The sequence below is a fragment of the Epinephelus moara genome, chromosome 9, assembly GCF_006386435.1.
Source record: "Epinephelus moara isolate mb chromosome 9, YSFRI_EMoa_1.0, whole genome shotgun sequence".
Taxonomy (NCBI): Eukaryota; Metazoa; Chordata; class Actinopteri; order Perciformes; family Serranidae; genus Epinephelus; species Epinephelus moara.
Genome location: NC_065514.1, coordinates 34,665,736 through 34,686,382, shown reverse-complemented (window position 1 = coordinate 34,686,382; position 20,647 = coordinate 34,665,736). Strand labels below are relative to the sequence as shown.

The 20,647-nt window shown below is 40.7% G+C and overlaps 2 protein-coding genes across 5 annotated transcripts in view; one reads left to right on the top strand and one right to left on the bottom strand.

Annotated features, from left to right (window-relative positions):
- The window catches only part of pam (peptidylglycine alpha-amidating monooxygenase), a 76,153-nt gene extending 64,322 nt beyond the window's left edge, over positions 1-11,831 (bottom strand). For 2 of the 3 annotated variants that reach the window (XM_050052675.1, XM_050052673.1), the window contains exons 1-5: positions 11,742-11,831; positions 7,395-7,552; positions 7,205-7,301; positions 2,853-2,970; positions 2,268-2,325 (exon numbers count right to left, since the gene is read on the bottom strand). In XM_050052675.1, coding sequence (XP_049908632.1) covers positions 2,268-2,325; positions 2,853-2,970; positions 7,205-7,299 — 271 coding nt within the window. In that variant the 5' untranslated portion in view covers positions 7,300-7,301; positions 7,395-7,552; positions 11,742-11,831. The remainder of the gene's footprint in view (positions 1-2,267; positions 2,326-2,852; positions 2,971-7,204; positions 7,302-7,394; positions 7,553-11,741) is intronic. The other variant, XM_050052674.1, reaches the window with a different exon arrangement.
- Positions 11,832-12,074: 243 nt separating this feature from the next.
- pomk (protein O-mannose kinase) lies at positions 12,075-16,310 on the top strand. 2 transcript variants are annotated; one of them, XM_050052717.1, is made up of 4 exons: positions 12,078-12,226; positions 14,272-14,462; positions 14,572-14,853; positions 15,439-16,310. In XM_050052717.1, exons 3-4 carry the CDS (start codon positions 14,572-14,574, stop codon positions 16,207-16,209), a joined length of 1,053 nt encoding a protein of 350 aa, XP_049908674.1. In that variant the 5' UTR covers positions 12,078-12,226; positions 14,272-14,462; the 3' UTR covers positions 16,210-16,310. The 2 variants fall into 2 exon arrangements, with proteins under 2 accessions (XP_049908673.1, XP_049908674.1); XM_050052716.1 differs by lacking the exon at positions 14,272-14,462 and having other exon boundaries at positions 12,075-12,226.
- Positions 16,311-20,647: the final 4,337 nt, after the last annotated feature.

Here is a 20,647-nt window from a genome sequence, read left to right as displayed (position 1 = left end):
TGGCAAGTACATAAAATTTGTTTTAGAAATCATGAAAAAATTTAATACTCTCTGCTCTGAAACGCTGGGGACATATCCACTGAAGGCCAGTCATGCCTATCCAATATGGTGGTGACATTAGCAGCAATGACACACAGCTGGTTGAAAATCGGCAAAGATTCCCTTAACCTTCCACCTTTTCTTCCCTCCTCTCTCTCTCTCAAATGCACACGCACAATAACTCTAACTTTACTATACTGCATAAAGTTGCCAGTTTACAGCAGTTGGCAGTTTTCTCTTAACAGCTGCTGTGGGTGTGGGTAGACTGTCCTATGTAACGTTAAATATCATAACTCACAAGTGAGCCGGGAGAAAAACTCTGAAGCTATGTGCTCTATTGTATATAAAGTGTAAGGGCGGGGTAATCATAAGGATGGCTCAAGTACATCATCAAGTCATGACTGCAGGACCGCCAGATAACTCTTGAAGACAAAAATGATTTAAAAAAAAGGCTGAATGGTCTCCCTCCACATATTTTCAGCAAGTATTTTAGGTCATGTATATTGTGATTACAAACATATCTCTGATTTTACTTAACCCTTGGGGTGGTGGAAAAAAATTGATACAGGATAGTATTATGATATTTTTGTGTGGCAATATCGTATTGTCACACTGTGCCGAGTATCGATTTTTTAATTATATATATTATTCAATAACAAATTAAAATTTAGGTAGCCCACTAAAATAACATAATCAGTTGCTTTTTCAGTTCACTAGATACATTTTGCTGCAAAAAAAAAATGGCTGAGGTGAGATGAGCAAACTGAAATCTTTATCTTATTAGATAAAACAGATGTTAACAAAGTTTTCCTTTGGCGACATAATTTACAATTAAAATAAATAAACAAATAAATAGCAATATGTTTTATTGCAACACTCAGCATATCTCAACATATTTAAAATCACAATAATATTGTATCGTGATAAAAATCCTATTTAACCCGGACTTTAATAGAATGTAAAATAAAGCCCATATTGTGAATTTACACCGCACTGATTTTTTAATGTCAATGAGTTTGAAAATATTTATTAATTAAAAAACAATTTTATACAACACAGGAATCATAAAGTAATATGTAAAGACAAATAAGCTGTGGCTCAGAGATAGAGTGGGTTGTGCACTAATCGGCAGATCAATCGCTGGCTCCTTCAGTCTGCATGTCGAAGTGTCCTTGGGCAAGATACTGAACCCCAAATTACTCCCGATGGCTGTTCCATCGGTGCGTGAGAGCTTGTGAATGGTTACTGAGTAGCAGATGGCACCATGTGTGCTAGTGAATGTGTGAATGAGTGTGTGAATTAGGGCATTAACAGAAAAGTCGATTTGTCGATGTGTCGACGTCAGTGGCACAAGTTGACACCCCCCGGGAGGAGTCGACAAGTCGTGTGTTTTTTCCCTCTCTCTCTCGCTGTGTGCTTGTGTACGGAATGCAATCGCTGCCTCTGATTATGCTGATACTTTGGAGCAGACTCCGCGAGGAATGTCCGCAGTCATTCGGGCTTTCATAGTTGAGCGCACTTCCGCGTTGTAGTTTCCTGTAAAAATGTCCGCGAAAAATCCCTGCGATGTGAAAAATACATGCCGAGCAGTCACTGGTGCACGCGCGGTCGTAAAATCTGACCTTTGCTCGCACAGGGCTTGCGGACATCCGCTTTGAGTCTGCGCGGACCTCCGCAGAGTCCGTTCCGCGTACGTTCCGCCCGAGTATGTTCGGGCCTTGACAGACACACATCACATGTGTGGAGATAGCCTACTTCACTTTCCTCCGCTGTGTCAATGTGATGACGTCATCAAATGACTTGTCGACTCGACTCGACTTTATTGACAGATAAGTCAACCTGAAAAAATTCAAAGTCGTTAATGCCCTAGTGTGAATGGGTGAATGTGACACGTAGTGTTAAAAGCGCTCTGAGCGGTCGTAAGACTAGAGAGGTGCTATACAAGTGCAGTCCATTACCATTTATCATTTATGACTACAGCTACTACTGTTTCTATGACTTCTACTACACTCCTCTACTTCTACCTTTACAATGTCTGCTTCAACTGTTGGTGCTACTTCTATTACAACTTTACTTTTACTTACTGCTTTTAATTTGGCTTTCGTTCAGCAGTGTACAGCTGACCCATATCATCTCCAGCTACTATTTAGTCTGTTTAGTTAGGGTTTACTTTATTTAGAGGGCTATATATTGTATGCTGTCTGTTAACTGAAAAAAAATATACTCACCAATATATGCATCACGACTAGTAGGCACAGGAAATGCTGTGCACAGGTAAGTGTCCGACTGAAACAATAAAGAACACAATGATAATATTCATTACTAAATAACAGGAAATAGTCATCAATTGCTAAAATGTTTACCAGCATAACTTTAGGATTAATTCATTTTAAAAGGTTATTTAAGTTTTAACACAAACAGAGTTATGTATACAGTTTATGGATGTCATGTTGACTGGTGAGTGACATTCAGCATGGCAAACTCTGTCATGATAGTTCATGGGACGTCAGTAAGTATCATCAAACAACAGGAACATATTTTTCACTAAGGCTATTCCCTATTTCCTTTGGTTGAAATGTAGCTAAGGTTACTGACTTTACTGACTGATATTCACATTTGAGAGGCTGGAAAAACAAGTATTTGGCATATTTGCTTAAAAATGCTTAAAAGGATTAATAGATTATCAAGACAGTTGCAGATTAATTTCCCATAAATTAACTAATTGTTTAGTTAAGTGATTAATGGTTTTAGCTCTAATGATGAAGTCTTGAAGTCAAAGGACTCAGTGGTATGTTTCAGAGAAATAGACTCACCCCAGCTGGGATGACACCAGGCATCTGAATATCCACAGAGAAATTGTGAGAGTTTGTTAAGACCGGCTTGGTCCTGGACACACATTCACCGGGATCTGACAGGACATTTTCCTGAGACCTAGGGTGTGGTCGAGAGAGAGTGAGAGTGAGAGAGAGAGAGAGAGAGAGAGAGAGAGAGAGAGAGAGAGAGAGAGAGAGAGAGAGAGTTGGATGTGATTAGAGCAGACAGGTGTCAGCAGGGGGTTTTTTTGGGGAGTTTTTCCTTATCCGCTTTGAGGGTCATAAGGACAGAGGGATGTCGTATGCTGTAAAGCCCTGTGAGGCAAATTGTGATTTGTGATATTGGGCTTTATAAATTATAAATATATAAATAAATTGATTGATTGATTGATTGATTGATTGATTGATTGATTGATTGATTGATTGACTGATTGATTGATTGAGCAGTCAGAGGTCAGAGCACAGAAGAAATTAACAGTAAAAACTAAAATTGACAACATGGATTTAGGCCTAGTTTCAAAGCCAAACGCTAGAGCACTGCTGAGTTGCATAAAATAAATGATACAGTGATAAAGAGACACTTGGAAAGAGACAGAAAAGTTGTGGCGAATTTCTGTTTGGTATAAATGTAATCCTGCATCCTATGACTAATGAATTAGCTTACTATATTAATTTCAGTGGAAATGAAGCAGCAACCTCAGGGGCCAAAAACTGCAGTTCTTTAAATGGCCATTTGAGGCTGGCACCAAAAGTGAGTAAGCCCTCACAGACGCCCATGATGAAATGCCAAACAGTACATCAGAAATAAACATGTTTACAGCCTGGTACAAAAATCTATTTTAGTCTCTATAGTTAATTTCAACATTCATGACAACTGTACAGGGGGTTGAATTTTTCTGTAACCCACCAGCTTACATTTTATCACAGCTTAAAATTACACATGATTAAGGGCAGGGCCGCTTTAGCCCTGTTTCCACCTAGCAGCACAGTAACGTACAGTTCAGTTCGGTACGCTTTTTTTCCGTTTCCACTGTGAAAAGTTGTGGATGGTACCAATGGAACTGTTCCTAACCGTTACCATTTTTTGTACCCTTTCTGTTGGGGTACCTAGCACACAGATCTGGTACTAAAAGGTGGAACTATGAAAACTGCAGTCCAATGATTGGTCAATAGCGGATGGTCACTCTGTGGCTGGTTTTGAGGCAGAAGCCCATGTTCATATCGTGGAGAGTTTAATTAGTAAACTGTAACAATAAAATTTAAGGATGTTTTGCTGCCTGTTGCAGCAGCTGGAGTCGGAGAAAAAATGAATTCATTCATTGGGCCGATAGCCGGGATTTTTAAGGTGGAACATTAACTTGTAATGTTACTCAATGCACAAGCTGACGACATGACTCAATCAACACACCTTAAATATTCTATATTACAACTTTGACTATTATTTAAGTTTTTACGTGACATTCACTTTTAGTAATGAGTGGATCGTCAAGCGTTTATATGTATGAATTTCGGCCGGATTTGGTGAACTGCAAATATTCTAATCCTCACTCGGAGAAAAAAAAAGCATCGCATAGTGTCAGGCTATGGCAACACTAAACCCCTGAGCTTGTCTGAGAAGAACCAAATGCACAAACCCACATTTTTTGAATATCGCATGGAGAGAGACTCTCACTGCAGCCTGCTTTATGTTGTTCTGAAAATGTCGGCATGCAGCCTCGTTCTGCGGACGATAAACGAGGTGCAGACTTTCCTCTGTGTCACCGATAATGAGGAAATACAGTGATTGCTGGACAGAGCAGTGAGTAACAAAAACTCCACCCACATTTAAGGGTACAGTTTGCAGTGGAAACGCTAAACGGACCTAGGGTTTAGGTACCATGTCTGAAGGGTACTTTGGGTTCCAAAAGTACCATACCGAAAGTGTTTGGTGGAAACAGGGCTTTTGAGTGGCAGGCTCTCTGCTGACAGTGTCTTCGGATTCTCAGTCAGATCCATCCTTCACTCCTCCACAGATCCACCCTCTTGTCCAAATATGGTCACCTCTGGCTCCAAAAAGCCAAGATGGCAATGGCTAAAATGCTGAACTCGAGGCTTCAAAATGGGAATCTACAAACCAGGGTGATGTCACAATAGCTAAGTCCATTATTTTAATAGTCAGTGGTGGAAATGTGCGGAATTTCAAATATAATTCAATATATCCATCCATTTTAATCCACTTATCAAGGATCAGGTCATAAGTGAAGCAGGCTGAGCAGGGAACTCCAGACATCCTTCCCCCAAGCCACGCTTTCCAGCTCCTTCTGAGGCGTTCCCAGACCAGATGAGATATATAATACCTCCAGCATTCTTCTGGGTCTGCCCCGGGGGCCTCCTACCAGCTAGACACGCCCGGAAAACCTCTAAAAGGAGGTGCCCAGGAAGATCCTGATCAGATGCCCAAACCACCTCAACTGGACCGTTTTGACGTGAAGGAGCAGCGGGTCTACTCCAAGCTCCCTCCGGATGTCTGAGCTCCTCACCCTATCTCTAAGGCTAAGCCCAGCCACCCTGCAGAGGAAACTCAACTCACTTGTATCCACAATATCATTTTTTCAGTCACTACCCAAAGGTCATGGCCATAGGTGAGGGTCAGAACTTAGACAGACCAGTAAGTTGAAAGCTTTGCCTTCCGACTCAGCTCGCTCTTCACTCCAACAGTCCAATGCAGCACCCGCATCACTGCAGATGTCGTGCTAAGTTCATCTCACGTAATACCGCGTATTTCATGTAATGGAATATAATTATGTTTGACTGCCTACCACCAGAGGCTTAAAGGGAAATTTCAGTTTATTTCAACCCGTCTCCTATCGTCGTAAATTTGTTTCAAGTGACTAGTGACATAGAAATAATAGTTAGCATGTTAGCCGTTAGCCTAGATACAGCCATAGCGTCAGACCTGTTAAAACGTAATTGAACGGGCATACCTTCAAGTGCAAAGTTAGTCCACTAAACAAGCTTTTTTTCCACAAAGACCGCCTCATATGGTTAGGATAAATGTCAGAGAACATATAGATAACGACATGTAAACGTGTTGTCTTACCTTACCAGTGTGGTGCCGTGTTTGTTTATCCCTCTAGCTCCGCTTTCCAAAGCGTAGCCGAAATATATCTCGCCAGCTCTAGATAAAGCCCAGCTGGATACTAACGTTACTCCAGGTGGAGGTGTCTCGTCCTCGGTCACATCCAGACTAGTGTTGCACAGTATACCGGTACTAAAATAGTACCGCGGTACTAGAGTATTCCAAACGGTGCTATACTGCATTTGGAAAATACCGGTACTTTGAAATTGATTCAATTCATTAATTTAGTTAATTTATTTTACTCAATTATGCACACAAACGCCTTTCTTGTTCCTATTGGAGCACAGATTGCGCAAGTGGTGTGTATGACAACACCTGTATCAACATTCGCAGCTGGCGCACGTGAAAAAAGACAAGAGAAAGTCTGCCTCGCAAAGGGAGACAACACGAGACAACACAAACTTGGTGGAACATTTGAGTTACCAAACTGTGACGTCCGTACCGAGGTACTTACCGAACCATGATTTTTTTTGGTGCTGTTACACCCCTACTGTTTATTGTTCTAAAGGTTTGTATCCAAAAGGACTTTTCCTTAGCAGGGTATCTGCAGGTTTCAGTAAGTTAAATTTAAGACTTTTTAAGACCTTTTTAATGCCACCTTGAATGGAATTTAAGACCGAAAAAACTATAAATATAAGCGATGGTTGGGGGATCCCGCTGTACTATAACCAGTGCTTAATTTGTAAAATTAGAAGTGGGGGAACACTTTTTTCCTTTTTAAATATACTGATTTCACTGTTTAACACAAGTTTGAAAGGCTTGCTATTCTTTTCAATATTTTTTGAGATAAATAGGAATTGTGGAACCTTTTTTGTCAACATATTTAGCCCCCTTCTTTTAGCAATAAATTATTAAAGTTTCAACATGTTGTGTTTGGATTGCATCTTAAAAACCATCACAGACTGTAACCATTCAAGGCGTCTCTGCATTAGGATGTAGGGACCCAAAATATTTTTAAAAATCTGCCTCATCGATGCTTTATAAGACAGGAAATGCATTCAGTACATTTGTAAGACTTCAAGGATACAAGCTGGTCACTTTGGTTAGCAACAGTGAATGTACAAATGTAATTGTGAAACTCCACATGGCACCTTTAAGCCGGTGGGTAAAATGTTGTTTTCAAAAAGAGGAATGAGTAAGATGCAAATTGTATTTCTCGGCAGAATAACTACTAAAACTTTCAAAAAAAAAAAAATCAATTCTATCTGAAACAAAAAAGAGGTTTATTTCTTACCTTCTGAACCTGTAGAGTGGGTTTTGTATTTCCCGGCTGTGGCTGTGACAGATGATTGCTAGCACCACCACACAAAACACAGTGACTCCCATCATACCTGTGGGATGCAAATGTGAAAAAGAGGCTGTCAGCACCATCCTGTGGGGAAATGACTAGGTGGGTTAACTTCATAAGAGAGTGTCTGTCACACCTGATGTCCTTGCTCAGCTTGGTTGAGGAGTGGGAATATGAGGGGAGGTGTAGGCAGTATCCCTGCTGGACCTCACTCCTGTAGCATATCAGAGTACAGTTTACACTTGAGTTCTCCCAGTCGGTAAGATGGCTCAAAAGTCTGTCTGGAAAAAACACCTGAAAAAGCATGCGTGTTAACTGATTACCAAGGTGATGTGACAAGAAACCAAGCACAGACATGGGACCCAGTAACACAGCTGGTTCTGTCAGTGCATTTGATTTATTTACATATCGTTAATAGGGGTGGTCCATTTGACAATATACTCTGAGACATTATTTGTTTGTCTGGAGATTTTGATACAAAATTGAAACTGAGATGGGTTACTGTCTCTGGTAATATTAAACAACTGATGGCAGAGGAAAATCAATAATTCTGTAAGTCTCCCAAAAAGCAAGAAGAAGAAGAACACAAGTGACAATAAAACAAGCTGAATTGAATCTAAAATAAAAAATACTACATGTCTTACTCTTTGTGTTTATCTAAATGTCACTTACTGCACGGACAGGAATACTTAATACCAGAGTAGTTTAAACTGTTCCCTTGTCCTCGATAGTCATGCATTGTTTCCTACTGTCATTAATAGACATAGTAAAATCCTCTATGCCAGAATGTTGTTTTGTATTGTGATTATTGATATACACTGAAATCTGTCTTAGTGAGCACTTCTCCTTTTCCAAAATAATCCATCCACCTGACAGGTGTGTCATATCAAGATGCTGATTAAACAGCATCATTACTATGGGAAGGTCACCATAAAAGGCCACTCTAAAATGTGCAGTTTGATCACACAACACAATGCTGCAGATGTTGTAAGTTTTGAGGGTGCGTGCTATTGGCATCCTGACTGCAGGAATGTCCATCAGAGCTGTTGTTAATCAACTGAATGTTTATTTAACTTCTATAAGCTGTCTCCAATAACGTTTCTCTGAATTTGGCAGTACATCCAATCGGCCTCACAACCACACAAGTTGATTGTGTGATTGACTGCTGTAAGCATGCAGATGAGCTTCCCTGAGATAGTTGTGGAGAAATTCTTCAGCTGTGCAAACTAGGGCTGTCAACGAATATTCTAAATTCGAATTTAAATTCGAATTTGAAAAAAAAAATGGACCTTCGAATGTGAAAATTGATATTCGATTGTGGAGAGAAAAAAAACACTGCAGCTGTCCTCTTTGCGAGTGGGAGGTGGGAGCGGCCATGGAGCTGCGCGGCGCGGCGCAGTCGGTGTGGATGACACAATCGGTTAACATGGGCGCTGAAAGGAAACTGGCTTCACTTCTCGGCGCTTCGAGGCTATTCACAGCGCTTCCGCGGGCGGTGTGGCCTGACGGGTCAGAGAGGGGGGGCGAGCGAGAGGTCCGCGGTTGTTTATAACGTAATGTTATAGATAATTGTTTTATGTGTTTTAATGTGTAGGTATAGGAATGGTTCGAACCTATGAGTTATTTTTAGAACGAATATTCGAACGTCATTTTTGAGCAATTTTGACAGCCCTAGTGCAAACCAACTGTTGCATTTGCTGTTGGGGTGGCTGGTCTCTTACAATCTTACACATGAAGACACTGGATGTGGAGGTCCTGAGCTGGTGTGGTTACCTGTGGTCTGTGGTTGTGAGGTCGGTTGGATGTATTGCCAAATTCATGGAAACAACCTTGGAGACAGCTTATGGTAGTAAAATGAACATTCAGTTCACAGGCAACAGCTCTGGTGGACATTCCAGCAGTCCGCATGCCAATGGCACACTCCCTCAAAACTTGCCATAGATAGCATTTATTGTGTGATCAAACTGCACATTTAGAGTGACCTTTATGGTGACCATCCCAAGGCACACGCAGGCTGTTTAATCAACATCTTGATATGCCACAACTGTCAGTTAGATGGATTATCTTGGAAAAGGACAAGTGCTCACTAACATGGATTTCAACACATTGGTAGGGATGGGTACTGAAACCCAGTACTAACTTAGGCCTGGGGCTAAATTATCAAAGACCGTAGTATTTATAAGTTCTGACGGTATCGGTTCTTTAATTGGTATTTTGGTTTAATTAATTAATTATCATCCTGCAGCCTCTCATCATACACACACATACACACACACACGGACACGACAAACATAACCGGTGAACAGCCGAGCAGCCACAGTGCAAATAAAGTGAAGATAATTCAAAAATTACTCAAGTTGATAGCAGCTACACTCGTTACTGAAAGTGCAATAAACCTTAGCGAGTACGAAGCCAATAATTTATCAATAAATGTGTTCAGCAAGCATAAACATGTTATGCTCCGTCCATAGTCTCTCATGCACCGTCCGTTACTAACGTTATGTCTTACACACTGATTTAGACAGCACGCTAGTTTGGCTGATAGCAAATTGTTACTAATAAACTAAAATGACAGCTGTCTGTATGTAGAGTGACTTAGTTTGACAGATAGTTGTATCTGTCAAACTAAGCTGCTGGCTGAGACAAACAGCTCCCCCCTCTCTACCAGCACTAATGTTACCTGCACACAGTGAACCACATCAGCAGAGAGCGAGCAGGACAGAGGACAAGAAGACAGAGGACTGAAGGACCGACTGATAAAAACTAAACTTTTACTTAAAATATTCAATAATCATTTTCTGACTTTATTCTTTTTAAATTAATATATTTTCTAAAAAGCAATTATTAGAAATGAAAAAGAACCAATAACAATACCGATAAAGTGCTGAATTGATAAGGAGTATCGATAAAAGTAGTAGCATCGATAAAATCTTTATGATACCCATCCCTACACATTGGTGACCAAAATTTGAGAAAAATATATCTACTGAGCATATTAAAAAAGTCCTCAATCTTTAACTTACATCTGTGAAAAATGGGGGCAAAAACAAAAGTGCTGCATTTAAATTTTTGTTCAGTATACATCATAATATGTAACTTGTCTGCATTAACTGTGTATGGACAAAACAACCACATGGAAATGTCTGTTTGTGTCTAATCCAGCAAATTAAACAGTTTATAAATAGAATCACTTCATCACATTAATACAAAAATGACAGAATAACCAAAAATTATGAAGCAGCAGCCAACAATATAAGACAAAAAAAGGACTAAATTACAGAGCACAAGTTAAAGGAGCTGATGTTGTACCTTGTATAATGTCAGTGTAACCAATAAATTGATTGACTGACTGACTGACTGACTGACTGATTGATTGATTGATTGATTGATTGATTGATTAAAATATTGTCATAAGTCAGTAATGATCATGAGTCTTGGGATTTGTTTTGATACACCCAGAGACATTAAACTGACAGGAAACACGATATGAATCGTTTAGCAAAATCTCTGACAGCTGACATATCCATATTCTCCCATGGTATTTCTCACATCTCCCAGTCCTACTGCTAACCATGGAGCTCCAGCCTTCCTCATGTCAGAGTGTCGCACTTAAGACCCAGAGGATGCTTATAAAATAAACAGCAAAGGAAAAATCACTGAGACGTTCAGCTTGCTCGGTGACTCATCGCTGTGAACAGAGTAAGGTGGAAATAACAGGGGGAGGAGGAGTGTGAAGGGGCAGAGCTGTGCTGACATCACAGCCTACTGAGCTGATAGAGGAAACTATGGAAACAGGGCTCATCCCACTCATGGACCACAGCACGTACTGCACCACAAAACGCAACAAGATTGGCGTTTATGTATTCTACAGCCACCCAACGCCTCATTTGTAACCATCTTATTATTCCAGGATTTGTGCTACACGGCTCATGGTTTCGTTTTCGAAGTAACAGCTGGCTAAATGTCAACAATAGCAAAGATGTAGCTAATACTAGTCTTAAAAAAGCAGCATCTGCATAGGCTAGGGTGAAAATACAAGTACACACATTTTAATGTATCAATTTCAACGTGTGCACACATAATTGTGTTTTTTTTTTTCATCACACAAAATCACCGTTACGAACAGAGAGATGTCACGCCTAAACTAAACAGGAAGCGTCAAAAGAAAATAGCCATCTTCAACTAGCATTACGCTGCTAGGGCTATAAATATACCAGACCCCGTTGTCTAAGCAAACAAACTGTGACGATAAAAAAAAGCAGCTAGTATTTTGCTCTAACGTTAACTTAGTTAGCTTCTTAAATTGCTGTTACATGAGCTAACGTTAGCTAACGTTGTCTAGTGTGTCGGTGTGTTTTGACAGGTTAAACATAGAATATGAGCTGTGATCCGTTTACTTAAAGATATCTAAAGAATACCGTTAGCTTGACTGAGTTCAGCGGGACATTTTAAAGAGATATACTAAGTAGATAAACGATGTTACCTGTTCGCTGCCGCTCGGAGTCCCTCTGTCGTCTCTACTGAAGAGATAACCCGTGTCTCGTTGGTGAGAATCCCTAACAAACACACTTCCACTTTTTCAGAATAAAAGCTTTATCTATACAAACGTAACGCTAACGGAAACTAACGTTACGCGCACAATTTTTATAGTCTATGAGGCACACACACGTCGGTGCGTTTTTTGTTTGTTTGTTTTTGTTCTGTTTTTTTAGTCAAGGGCTGTCTCCAAAATCATTCACTACTCACCATATAGTGAGTAGCAAGTGATGTCGGATACAGCCAAAGACTGAGCGCTCCAAAAAGGAAGCTTTTATTGTGCAAATCTTACAGGAAGTGTCTTTTCACTGGTTGCTGACAAGTCAAGCCAAAATACACAGCGTGTCTTGTACTTGTAGCATTGGACAGTTTACTTATGTGCGGTATCGTGTCTGCTGAATTATAACACCATGTAAACCCATGTTGTGACAGGTACGTTAGTTAATGACGCTAAATGATGTTGAACAGATGAAGTTATCGTTTCTCCGTGCTGTTTTGGGTTGGCTGGACGCAAGCTTGCTGTTTGTCGCCTAACCTGCCTGTCTCTAATGCCTGCCTGTGTCGAACGTAGTTTCTGTTTACTGATCGTATAACGTCAGGCGCATTTGATTCAAAACAGCCACTACTTAGTAATCTTAGTAGCCAGGTATTCTAGCCATCTGTGTTTGCTCAGTTGTCCACATGGATGTATTGTGCTGCTGGGAAGCATGCCAGGTCTTCCATTCGTCGAGGTCTGTGCTTCCTTCGAGTAGTGTTTCCCTTCCGTTAAAATGGCGTTTCTCATAGCGCTCCCCTCCGTGTTTGGAGTAGGGCTAATTATGTTCAAGAAATCGTTTGCAATTAGTCTTGCTTGAGATTAACTGCGACCGCCTGAAGTGGACAAGATCAGGCGGCAGCAGCAGGGGCGGCGAAAAGAGCTGTAGTCAAGTTAGACCGTTTGCAGCAGCTTTCAAAATATGTACAGGAAGTTACAGTAATATTTACATCCTGTTAGATCTACCCGTAGTTTTAAAACCATGTTAAAACTTGTATTATTATCAACCACCAAAGATATGTGTGGTCACTAATGCTGGCTTTGAACCCAGAGCTGGTAACAATCTTGATGGTTCTTTTCCTCTTTTGCCGGAGAACACGACATCCATGATTTCCAAAAATAATTTGAAAGGTGAACTCGTCAGACCACAGCACACTTTTCCACTTTGTGTCAGTCCATGTCAGATGAGCTTGTGCCCAGAGAAGTAGGCGGTATTTCTGGATGTCGTCGATGTATAGTAAGGATGCTTAACGTACAGCATGCGGTCCAGTTGTGGCCCGTGACAGGGTGTTGGCACAGGTTAGACTCAGTGGGCCGCTCTCTCCCAGCGAGCAGTCAGTGAAACGTCTGCCCAGTCAGCGCAAGCTAACACACGGCAGCTGTTGAACCGTCCCAGCAAACACCCAATAACACCGAAATAGCTCGACTTCTTCATTGAACCCATTAAGAACCATAAAGTAATGTAAGTCGTGTGATGCTAAAAGTTAGCCCTGTTAGTGTGTGTGAGCAGGAGAACAAAAAAATTTGCAAATCATTGCACTCTGTTTTTATTTACATTTTACAGTGTACAAAACGTTTTTAGAACAGGGGATGTAAATAAATGTTTGCTAAGTCACTGTCACCAAACGAGGTAACACATTAGTAATTGAGCCTATGGCCTACTGATGGAAGTATTGCGTTTGCAGTATTACTAACAGGCTGACTGTGGTTATATTCTCAAGAAAAACCACAAGCAGCATACAGATATTAATGATTTACTCTCACATGCACCAAAACATATCCATATGCACACACACACAGTACAGTTACAAAGTTAAGTTGAGCTACGGTTATAGCTCCACTTGGCCATTTAATTGGACCACTGCCCTTGTCCCAGTATACAAGCATGGCAGGGGAATTTACTGACTGAAGTATGACCGACTCCACTATGATAGGTGACGATATGCCCCCTTTCAGCTTGTTAGTATTGGACCTTTTTCTGGTTGACCTAGTATGTCACAGACTAAACAATCGAGCATCGTCCAGCTGTTTCGCCACTTTTTGAACAGGTCACCATTCACCTGACACAGCATGAGCTGTGTCTCCTCGTCTGTCCAAAAATGCACGGCTATGACTGTAGATTTTGCCATGTTGTTACCAGCTTCTCCTTCTGTCATGCATGTAATGCTATTTGGTCAAAGCCTGGGGCGGAAACTGGAGCATGTGCAGAACGCCTAGGCCAGTTTGGGTCTGACTGTATACATGCAGGAGGAATTAGACTACCAGTTGCATTATGTGGGTGTGTTAGTCCAACTCTGAGAAATTCAATCTCGTATGATTTCAGTCAGACTAAAATATTCACATGTATTTTAAAAGTCCGGTTTTAGTTGGACTAAAACAATAAATCGATTATCTCTGATGTCATGTAAACATACTGACTGTGGTAGTCCTTTTATCCTGCTAGCCTGGTTGTCAAGCCTTCATCTGCCAACAAACACAGTTGGAGTTACCTCATGGGTGCCGTTAACAAGAACAAAACAGAGATCTTCAACATTGTAACTTTGCCACATAACTGCATGATGTACACGTGAAGTCCAGGCATCTGTGACATCATTGTTAGGTGTGATTACAGGTGTAGTATTACAGGTATTACAGGTGAGAGAGCATACTGCTGATGGGTTTTACTGTGTGTGGTCTCTTAAATGTTCTGAGCTTTAGCTTGTATACTTAACTTATATTCTCCCACCTCTGTTGTCCATTTCAGATGCAGGGCACCATGAGCAGGAGCAGCAGCAGTTCGATCACCCATGGTGTACCAGTGGTGGCGGTGTGCCTTGCTGCTTTGCTCCTCAGCAATGCCTTGATCTACCTATATCTGGACTCTTTGTATCAGACTGATGAGCAGCCGGTGACCTCTCATGTAGGCTGTGAACCTCAACACTTTAAAATGGTGACCATGAAAAACTGCACCCCCTGGCTTCAGTGTTCACAGATCAGTGCTGAAGTACGCAAGCTAAAGCTGATTGGCCAGGGAGCTGTTAAGAAGGTAAATGGTCCAGTACAGCACCTGGACAGAATACAATGTGCATACACAACTTATTCTGTAGTTCTGGGTAGCTCCGCAAATGGCATTTTGTTTTATCTCCAAGAAAACTTAAGTCATAATGTATGTATCTGTTGGGTTCCAAATCACATACTTTTTATTTTTTACTTTACATTCTGCACGACAGACTGTAATGGATATATGAGCAAGAGGGTCAGAATTCAAGGCGCAGTGTTATGACAAAGTAGTATGTTAGTAGGTACTTTGTAAGGGCAGCTGCAGTTTCTACTAAAAGTGAAAGGTAAAAGTATTCCGTAGAGAACGCAGAGTGAATAACTTTAAACAGTCATTTAACAGTGTACATTATCTGTAAAAATGTTACTACAGTATAATTTTATGACTGTTGATCAAGTTATTACATTATTAGGTCATATTACATTTTCAATGGCATTAAGTGCAAATTTGATCACATTTTCAAGCATTATTAGATATTAAGGAAATAATTATATTAATGGGTGCTACAGTATTGCCCGTATGCAGCTTCACCTCCTGACTTACTGACCTCATCATCCACTTCTCTGTCCCCAGGTCTATCTAGCAGAGTGGAGGGGTCAGAAAGTGGCCCTGTCCAAACTATCCTCTCTGGATTACCTGGAGGATTTTCTCCACGGATTGTCTATGTTACAGGCCCTGCAGGGCCCCCCGGTGGTGCAGTTGGTGGGCTTTTGCCTTGAAGAGCACACCCTGGTCACAGAGCACCACCCACTGGGCCCACTACTTAACTTGGATAGTGTTCTTGCACAAGAGCAGCACCGGCAACACAACACATGGCAGGTTCGGCTGAGGCTGGCTACAGATTATGTCTTTATCCTCCATTATCTCCATAACAGCCCAGCTGGGCGACGGGTTATGTGTGATTCTAACAGCCTGGAGAAAACTCTTTCCCAGTTTCTGCTGACAAATGACTTTCACCTGGTAGTGAACGACCTTGATGCGCTGCCTGAGGTGGACCTATCCAGAGGCTTGTTGGTGAAATGTGGTCACCGGGAGCTCACTGGTGACTTTGTTGCCCCAGAGCAGCTGTGGCCATACAGAAACAAAGGACAGCCATTTTCAGACGATCTCATGCCTGGGTATGATGAGAGGACAGACATCTGGAAGATCCCAGACGTGACATGGTTCCTGATGGGAAGGGTACCTGGAGGGGATGTAGTCCACTTCCATCTTTTTCAGATCCACGAGCAGTGTAAGAAGGATGACCCCAAGCTCCGTCCATCAGCCCTGGATGTTTTGAAGTTGTACAAATTAGTCTACATAAGCATGGTGCGAGACAATGCTGGCTTCAGAGACATGCTGTAGAGTGCATGTCACTTAAAAAAACCATGAACATAAAATAAAATTTCAAGCTACAGGTTTACAGTGTTGTGCAGTATAATAAATGCTACTGGTTTTGGAACCAATTGTAGATTTGTTTTTGTTTTTTACAGCAATACTTAGCCACATTTACTTATTTCTTGTCCAGCAATTGTAAAAGTGAAATTGAGGTATGTTTAATGTTCTGCTGGTGTCTTGCTCATTTAGACTCACCCAATGACTAAGCTTCATCTGACAGACACCTCACTCTGTTTGGGAAGACCTCTATGAGACAGCTGTGCCCTGCAATTGAGCACTCAAGTACAAAAACAATATCTTTCAGGTCTTCATGGGCTCCATAATAAAGTGCAGTACACAGTCAGTTCCTGAAACCGTTCAGTAGGAAGCATCCATGTGACTTACAAGTGAAACAGCACCAGATGGAACCAAGCCTGGGGGGGTCAAAGGTGAAATAGACTGAGTCGCATACTGGCTATATAGGAAAGTGACATTGTAGTCCAGTCATAGAAAAGTCAATTGTAGAATGTACGTAGACTGTGAGGAAATGCCATATCTTGCTTATGTAATCCATTGTGCCCAATCAAAACATAACATACAACATTTCATAGGCTCTAATACCAAATATTATAAAGAGTTATTAAAAAATTAAACTTAACATTTAGTGAGAAAAGTGGTCCTCATCACTATTACAGGGCATGTCCTACTGAAATTAAAAATTTGTTTATGTGGCTAACATAAGGAACAACCTGCTTCATATATGGAGAACCCACAAGTGTAACTGAAATAGTAATAAAGCATGTAATTAATAACACATTGTACAATTAAAATAAGCATTAATAAGTTTGCTTGCAAATTCATTTAATAATCTCCAAATAAAGACTAGACTCATTATTTTATATTTTAATGGACAATAAAGAGGAATTATTCATTTAAGCAATATCACACAAGATGGAGTGATGTTGTACTGTATATTATCACGGCTGTGATTCAGTCATAGGCACAAGGCCACAGGCCACACAGAGTAAAGTCTCCTCCTGTTGTTCTGGGTATGTGGGTGAAAGAGTGAGATTGGCTGCAGGCATGGAAGTGTTCTCTGGTGTCATCTAAATCATTAGGAGCAAGGAGGCTTCGTCAGAGATGAACTCAATCTTGCAGGAAGCTGTAATGGCAGTTCCACAGGGCCAACAAGGTGTTGGTAGATATCATCAGAGGTTACAGTGATGAGTAGGCACATGGTCATTAGTATATAAGGAGGAGTGGTGTACAGTCATTTAAAGTATTCATTAGATAGGGAAAAAGCAGGTATTTAGAAAAAAGATACTTAGCCCTGACAATGCTATCACACTTTTCCTCCTGTGAAAGACCCTTGAGTCTTCATATGATTAGACTGCCATTTCAAGGAAGGAGTAACATTTTAAACAGCGCTGACTGCTCAAATTGGCTGCAGAACACCCCCTATTAATTAACCATATAATGAATGGAGAGAAAGCCTGGCAATAGCAACCTGTTTCCACTGACAACTCAGCAAACAAACAACAGTTATACAGATCAGGGTAGAGGTGTGATTTCTCAACAACACATCAAAGCAGGCTTTGAGCCATGATAAAAACAAAAAAAAGGCTTTGCAGTTGTATGCCTCAGCAAACCTGTGAAGTTGCAGATACAGTTTACATTGATGTTTGTGAAAACATGGATGCTTCACACACAACTTCACACAGATCTATACACAAATACAGTTATCAGTAGCAGAGCAGCAGTGTTTTGTCTCTGTTAACAAACACTTGCACATGAAGAACAACCTATGTTCTATATTCATACTGTGTCCTGTTCAGAGTCACAGAATGCCTTTATATTATTCATTCATTCATTAGCACCTGTATTGTATTATAACCCAGAATATGATTATGGTGTCTTTTGAACACTGGAAATAATTTATTTTGCCAAAAGTTTCAGGGAAAATTGAAATTCTGTAACTCATCAACCTGAAGCTCAGGAATGATCAGCCTCACGTGTGACTGAATGGAAATGGCATAAAAGTGTTTCTTGCATACAGACAGTCTCTCTGCATTTAACTATATCACTAATAAAATTGATGAGGGAACAATCTAATTGTGAAGAGAAAAATCTTTCTAATAAATGAAGAAAGTAGTTTGTGGTCCTTTCCTTGTTCAGATTTTAAACTAGATGGTGAATCAGAAAACAGCTAAAATGTAAAACTTGGGAGTGATGCACCTGAAGTTCAATCTGTTACCTGTCTTCCCTCTGGTATGAAACTCCAGTGATGCTGGGATGTATCACATCAGTCTGATCAGCTGCAGCGCCGTGCTGTCCAATCAATAACTGATATCCAATCAGGGGTGTGTGCTAGTCGACAAAAGACTTCCGCGAAGGCTGCACTTGTGTATCCTTGCTTCCCTCTCCACTGAAAGCCTCCTCTCTCCTCGACTCCTCTGAGCACATTTAATGAATTGAAATGTCCTTCAAGATAGCAGGTGTCAATCAATTGCCAGGTCAAGGGACTGAGGATAGAGGATAGAGGAGTTGAAGGAGAGGGATATTGGGATGAACCCATGGCCAGAAAAGTGTTTTTGCAGAACATTATGATGTCACAGTGAAGTTGACCTTTGACCTCTTGTATATAAAATATCGTCACTTCATCATTTTATCTGGTAACATTTGTGTGAAATTTTGTCATAATTAGAATATGAATATGAGTTATGGCCAAAAACAGGTTTTGTGACGTCACAGTGACCTTGACCTTAACCACCAAAACCTAATTAGTTAATCCTTAAGTCCAAGTAAGAGTTTGTGCCAAATTTAGAAATGTTATGTCGTGGACTTCTTGAAATATTGTGTTCACAAAATGAGACATACACAATGTCACAGTGACCTTGATCTTTGACAACCAAATTCTAATCAGTTCATCCTTGACTCAAAGTGGGATTTTGTGCCAAGTTTTTAAAAAATACCTTAATGTGTTCTTTAGATATTGTGTTCATGACCAGTGTTGTAAGGGGTACTTTAAAAGTAATCAAAGTACGTTACTGCGTTACGTTTTAAAAAAAAAAGTAACCAGTTACTTTACTGCATTACTTCCTGAGTAAAGTAACTCAATTACTTTAAAAGTACTTCCAACGTTACTCGCTGAGAAAAGTAACTCAAGCACTTTTAAAGTACTTTTGAGTATTCTACATTTCCTATTGGGCAATGGACCACAGGGCACTAAGCCTACATTTTTTTTGTCTCCAAAATTAAAGTTATGGACCACTTGCCCTTCACTGAGATCCAATTCTCCCATCACAGCCGTCACTTTGACCAGTAGAAACACAGAACGATCTGCTGCCGTAGACAACTGTATGACAACAACACCCCAGCGTTTTTAATATTTCCTCTAGGGATGTTACCACACAGAGTAAAAGGGGGAAATGATGGTGTGAAACAGCAGAGGCACTTTGTCAACCCGCTGAGTTAACGTTACTGTCATTAGCATCAAGCTAGCAAACAATGGTACATCCTCACGGTCGGACATAAAGTAATAACATTAACAAATAGCGGCGGGGCTTTTACTCACCACAACTGCAGAGGCTCCCAGCTTCATTTGAAACAAACTACATTATAGACGGTCCGTTATTTATTAATCCCTCTGTGTGTTTATATATTTACTTTTTATCCGCTCCGTTGTCTTTGTAAAGTTAACATATCGCACCGTCATTTCAAACTCAACACTTGTTTCAAATTAAAAGCCCCTTATAACCTCGGCTGAGAGAATCCCTCCATTTTCTAAATAGGCTTTTATTCTGAAACATTTGTCAGAACTTCTTGTGGAAGATACAGTAGCTTGATAGTTTACGTATGGCGCTTCAAATGTAGCTCCTGCCATCTGCTGACGCTTTTAGGTGACTACAACAACATGTCGGCTGGCACATGAACAGACACAGTGACTCAAATAATAGTGAAAGTAATAAAAATAGGACAAGAATAACCCGATGACATCACACACGCCGTGAAAGACGACCGGGGATAATTGGTGAGTACCAGCGTGTAGCGTGTACCAGGCATAATGCAAGTCCTGAGTCTGAAATATGTCTGTCAGCGAGTCCTACTCCACCTATTTAGACTCCACCGTAGACAACGGCAGCATTTCTCCGACCACGTAGCGAGCCACAAGCTCCGTGGCTTCTTTCAGACTGATAGGTTTAACGTTATCTCCGTTATTAGAACCAAACGACAGCCGTTGCTGTTTCGGAGCTGAAGGACCAGCGTTCTAAAAGTAACGTAAGTAACTGATGTCTTGTTTGAAAATGTACTTAAGTATTTGATTACTCAAACAGCAAACTAACGCTTTAGGTTACTCGTTACTGCAAAAAGTAATCAAAGTACTCTAACGCATTACTTTGTAACGCGTTATACCCAACTCTGTTCA

What these genes read in the sequence shown, in the direction of transcription:
- pomk (XM_050052716.1), top strand. Translation starts at nt 14,572, where the DNA reads ATGCAGGGCACCATGAGCAGGAGCAGCAGCAGTTCGATCACCCATGGT. An exon ending in GCCAGGGAGCTGTTAAGAAG is followed by an intron (nt 14,854 to 15,438) that starts GTAAATGGTCCA and finishes CTCTGTCCCCAG; the next exon opens with GTCTATCTAGCAGAGTGGAG.